This window comes from Bombina bombina, chromosome 1 (genome assembly GCF_027579735.1).
Source record: "Bombina bombina isolate aBomBom1 chromosome 1, aBomBom1.pri, whole genome shotgun sequence".
In the NCBI taxonomy this organism is placed as follows: Eukaryota; Metazoa; Chordata; class Amphibia; order Anura; family Bombinatoridae; genus Bombina; species Bombina bombina.
In genome coordinates this window covers 1,420,784,392-1,420,789,585 of record NC_069499.1, presented here as the reverse complement: position 1 = coordinate 1,420,789,585, position 5,194 = coordinate 1,420,784,392, and the positions used below count along the sequence as shown (strand labels likewise).

Here is a 5,194-nt window from a genome sequence, read left to right as displayed (position 1 = left end):
CTGGCAGTTTAGGGGTTAATAGGTTTATTTAGTAGTAGTGATGTGGGAGGTTTAGGGGTTAATACCTTTAATATAGTGGTGGCGATGTTGGGGAGTGGCGGAATAGGGGTTAATAACTTTAATATTTCTGGAGGCGATGTTGGGGTGCAGCAGAATAGGATTTAATAACTTTAGTATAGTGGCGGCAATATCGGGAGCTGCAGATTAGGGGTTAATAACTTTATTTAGGTGGCGGTGATATCGGGAGCGGCAGATTATTGCTTAATAACTTAGGTAGGTGTCGGTGATATTGGGGACAGCAGATTAGTGGTGTTTAGACGTAGGGTTTATGTTAGGGTGTTAGATTTAAACATAACTTTTCTTTTCCCCATAGACTTCAATGGGGCTTTGTTATGGAGCTTTTCTTTCCGCGATCGCAGGTGTTAGACTTTTTTCAGACACTTTCTCCCCATAGATGTCTATGGGGGAAGAGTGCACAAGCACGTCAAAACAACGTTTGTTTTGTGTGCGGTATGGAGCTTAAAAAGCCCATATCGCAAGCACAAGCCAGGTTTTGAAAATCTTGTAATGGCTGCGCTATAGGGGTTAAATAACGTAACTTTTCTTGCGTTCGTTAATTTCCCTGTATCGCGCATAACTCGTAATCTAGGCCATTGTTTCCAATGCAGCTAATAAACCAACTTCACCCAGCAGTGATTCAACCTAATCCCAGCTGATGAGTGACAAAAACCACAAAACGGCTTTCTTAAAATCTTAAAAGCTGTGTACAGAGTTATACTATAGATAAAAGGGAATCTGCTTATAAGCAGATTGAAGAAAAAAGGTGAGACATTGTAAACTTAATTTGCAATATTTTAACCCAGAATCATTTGATGCATTAGATACAATGGGGCCTATCTATCAAGCTACGGATGGAGCTTGAGGGCCCGTGTTTCTGTTGAGCCTGCAGGATCGCCAGAAACAGCAGTTATGAAGCAGCGGTCTAAAGACCGCTGCTTCATAACCCTTTCCGCCTGCTCTGAGCAAACAATTGGGTTGATTGACACCTCCCTGCTGGCGACCGATTGGGCACGAATCTGCGGGGGCGGCATTGCACCAGCAGCTCTTGTGAGCTGCTGGTGCAATGCTGAATACAGAGAGCGTATTTGCTCTCCGCATTCAGCGAGGTCTGGCGGACCTGATCCGCACTGTCGGATCAGGTCCGCCAGACCTTTGATAAATATCTCCCAATGTATCTAGAGGCTTTCTGTAGGAAAAAACAATCCTCTAGATTTGTTAATGTCCTACACAGGGAAGAAGATGAAAGATGTTCCTTTTATGTTGCAATTTATTTGATTTTTTTTTTTATATAAAACTGCATTTTTACCCATAGCATATTTTACAATATATTATCTTATATTTTTTATCTTTTTTTATGTTTTTATTTTTATTTTTTTATTTTTTACCCTATTGTTTTCTCATTTCCTATATAATGTACATAAAAGATAACATTTTTATATTTAAATTACAGAAACTTTAGGAATGTGTATGCTTAAGATAGTTTTAGAATTTTCTTTATACAATGGAATATATTTAATGCAGTTATAAAATGATAATGTTGTTTAAAATGTTCTTGACTTGAGCTGAGCTTTCAAAGCTACAAATAATATAAAGGAATTTTCTGCAGACATTTCCACTAGTTAAACAGTACATCTTAACATTAATATTGCACTAGGAACAAAATGTTATAAAATCCAGATTGTACTCTATATGCAAAGGAACATTAAGAGTTTATTTGTCTGACCAGTTTCTTTCTTATGGTGCCTTTGACCTCCTTGTTCCTCATGCTGTAGATGATAGGGTTAAGCATGGGAGTCACTGCTGTGTACAAGATGGACACCGTTTTGTCTATCTCAGGAGAGTAACTGCGGCGTGGACGCAAATACATGAACATGATGGTTCCATAGTAGAGAGAGACCACAGTGAGGTGGGAGGCACATGTGGAGAAGGCTTTATGCCTTCCATGGGAGGACTGTATCTTAAGGATAGAAGAGATTATATGAATATATGAAATAAGAGTCAGAAAGAAAGAGCACATAGCAATGATTCCAGCTGAGATATACATTGCTATCTCATTGAGCCAAGTATCTCTGCATGACAGACGAAAGAAAGGAGGCATCTCACAGAAAAAGTGGTTTACTTGGTGAGATCTGCAGTAAGGTAATTGGAAGGTATAAACAACATGGAAAACAGTAATCATAAAACTAACTGTCCAAGATCCTGCGGCCAGACAAATACATAATCTCTTGTTCATGATAATGTTGTAATGTAAAGGGTTACATATGGCTGCATACCTGTCAAATGCCATTACAGCCAATATTATACACTCTGTGGCACCAAGAGCTAAATGGAAATACATCTGTAGTGCACATCCTAAAATTGAAATGCTTCTGTCCTCGTCTAAGGTGTTTATCAAGATTTTGGGCACTATGGTAGATGAGAAGAAGATATCAATGACCGAGAGATTACTAAGAAAAAAGTACATAGGAGTTTGTAACTGAATATTAATTCTCACCACTAAAATTAGTAAAATGTTACCAGAAATTGTGATGAAATACATCACCAAAAAAAGGAGAAAGCATATAGCTCGAAGATATGGGACACTGGAGAGTCCAAGAAGGATGAACCTGTTTCCAGATGTTTGGTTTAACTGATCCATGAAATGCACCAAAACACACCTGGATAAATAACAAGAAATAAAATAAAAAAAAAATAAAAACAAGAAAAAAAACCCACAAAGATTTTTTTAAGGTTTACCTTTAAATATGCTTGTCATGTCCATAACTTGTTGATGTCTTAAAACTTTGCTTTATAAATATTAACAGATGTGTGTCAGACTGGGTACACATTTTAAAACTCAAAATCATATATGTGTGAAAATGTATATGATACTCATAATGTAACGATTGTTTAATGATACCTGTATTAAGCACAGAGTTTATGAATCCTGCTCACATCCAACTTACACTAATATAATGTACAAACCTAAAAGAAACAACAGAAACTGTGTACACAAATAGAAAATATTTGTGTTTAAAGTGACGGTAAACTCCCTTCTTTGTATGAACAGATCCGGAATGTTACTGATATTTTAGATCGAGTTTAATTCATAAATTGTAATGAACAAAAGTAATTTTTGGTGCGCTAATGGTTTGAACTGTTCTCCAATTGGCACTCTAGCCGTATGACAATTTTTTTTTGTAGATAGATCACAGATCGGAGAACAATTTATAACATTTAGCTCACAAAAAATATGAGTTTTGAAATGGGCCACTGGAGCGTGGGGTATTAGAATTATACGGCTAGATTAAAAAGTAAGATTTGATATATAGACAGACAGATGGATTAGAGTGGATCAAGATCTGTTTAGGAGCATGATAATGATAAACAAAATATAAATATACATTTATTTAGATAAAACTATTGTTTATGAACAAGATTGCTTTGGGATTCATTGAAATAATAATATGCTGCAATCTATCCAGTTTACAAGAACATTCCTTTATCCGTTAAAGCTCTGGAATAAAATGCTATTACAAAAACTGAAGAATATACCAATAGTTGTAGAATATGCTAATGAGAAGAGGTTTCAAGCCCTTAGTGGACCAAACAGGTCTTGATTTGTAATTCGTTATGGTACTTCTGTCTATTAATACATTTACTCAGAAGCTATTCAAATCAAACCATTTCACAAGTTATGTTTTTACATTCTGCAAACTGTATATGGTACTTGATTACTGTAGGGAGATAATCTCTCTATGCATGATCTGTGAAATCTCTCAACTTTCTCTATGAATGATCAGTGAACTCTGAGGCAACTTGTATCCCCAACATATACTATTTTATGTATTGTATTAATTATGCAAACCTCAATTTACCTTTGAAAAACGCAACTACTGTGTAATATACCTTCACGTAAAGCATAGATGCGAGATGTGAGAGCACAACATTTTTACTTGTGATCTGTAATACATACAAAACTGGGCTTGCAATGGTAAAAAAAGTAATTTACTCGTAATCTAGTATTCCATGTCAAGAAACTTACCTTAGATAAAAAGAGACTTCTATTTCTAGATGTTATCATGTTTCTAACAAAAACTAATTTCGAGAATTTTTTATAAATAAGATAAAATTAATTGTTATCTGGAGAATCCTGGTTGGAGGTACTCTTCTTAAAGGATGAGCAAATATGAATAAAGTCACTTTTGATCTTAAATATGATACCATTTTTTTTTTTTTGTTCTCTAGCGTAGATAAATACAGAAAAACATTGAGCTAAAATTATTCATAGAGTTTTGGAATCTCCCAAAGCAATTACAACTCTCTAGATGTATGAGATGATTAGTTATTCTCTATTGTTTTCTTCAAAACTTTAAATGTTACAAAGTTTGTTCAGTTTGCTGTAAATTATTAAAACATTTTGGTAGAAAAGTAATGTATCCATAATTCATAATAAATAATTAACATGTTTAGTGCAGTTTTTGAATGCTTACAACTTTTGAATGCAGTAGAATGCAAGACTTTAAACCTCTAAATTATCTAATAAGATATTATTCTAAAAATGTAATTCCCCATGAAGGCCTATATTACAAGTGGAGTGTTTTTTTATTGTATGTTTGCATCCCTCAAGAGCAAAGTTATTATATTATTGATCGAGTGATAGTCTAGACTCTAGGGCGTGCTGACATCTGGATGTGAGATAGCATGGGTGTGCTAAACCCTTCACGTAACAGACTTCTATGGGGGCGAGCAGTAAAATACATGTTATATATCACTCGGGAATGATGGTGCGCTAAGCTAATTGTGTCACGCTGCTCTAGCTGTTGCTAGGGACACGATGCCTGCTGTTCTGCTTGTTGCCTAGGCTAGAGTCGGCTCCTGTGTGCGTGTGGCCTCAACGTCATCGCCGCATGCTCCTTTCATTCTAAAGCCAGTCAGGATCTCCTGTGGCGCGAATCCTGCGCCTATGTAAGTTGCTCACTTTCTACTTATCACTGCCCAAGTATAGGTGTTACCTAGTGTGCTTCTGGGTGTGATTGTTTCTGTATTCTGGATTGCATAACGTTATTGAACTCCTCCTGTCTGACTACTCTGCTTGTTAAAACCCCTAAAGTACTGGATTGCCATAATGTTATTGAACTCTGCCTGTCTGACT

The 5,194-nt window shown here is 36.0% G+C and overlaps 1 protein-coding gene across 1 annotated transcript; it reads right to left on the bottom strand.

The window, feature by feature from the left end:
- Positions 1-1,762: 1,762 nt before the first annotated feature.
- LOC128665619 (olfactory receptor 1009-like) lies at positions 1,763-2,698 on the bottom strand. Its single transcript, XM_053719932.1, has one exon. The coding sequence runs from the start codon at positions 2,696-2,698 to the stop codon at positions 1,763-1,765; it is 936 nt and encodes a 311-aa protein (XP_053575907.1).
- Between the last annotated feature and the right edge of the window lie 2,496 nt (positions 2,699-5,194).

What these genes read in the sequence shown, in the direction of transcription:
- LOC128665619 (XM_053719932.1), bottom strand. Translation starts at nt 2,698, where the DNA reads ATGGATCAGTTAAACCAAACATCTGGAAACAGGTTCATCCTTCTTGGA.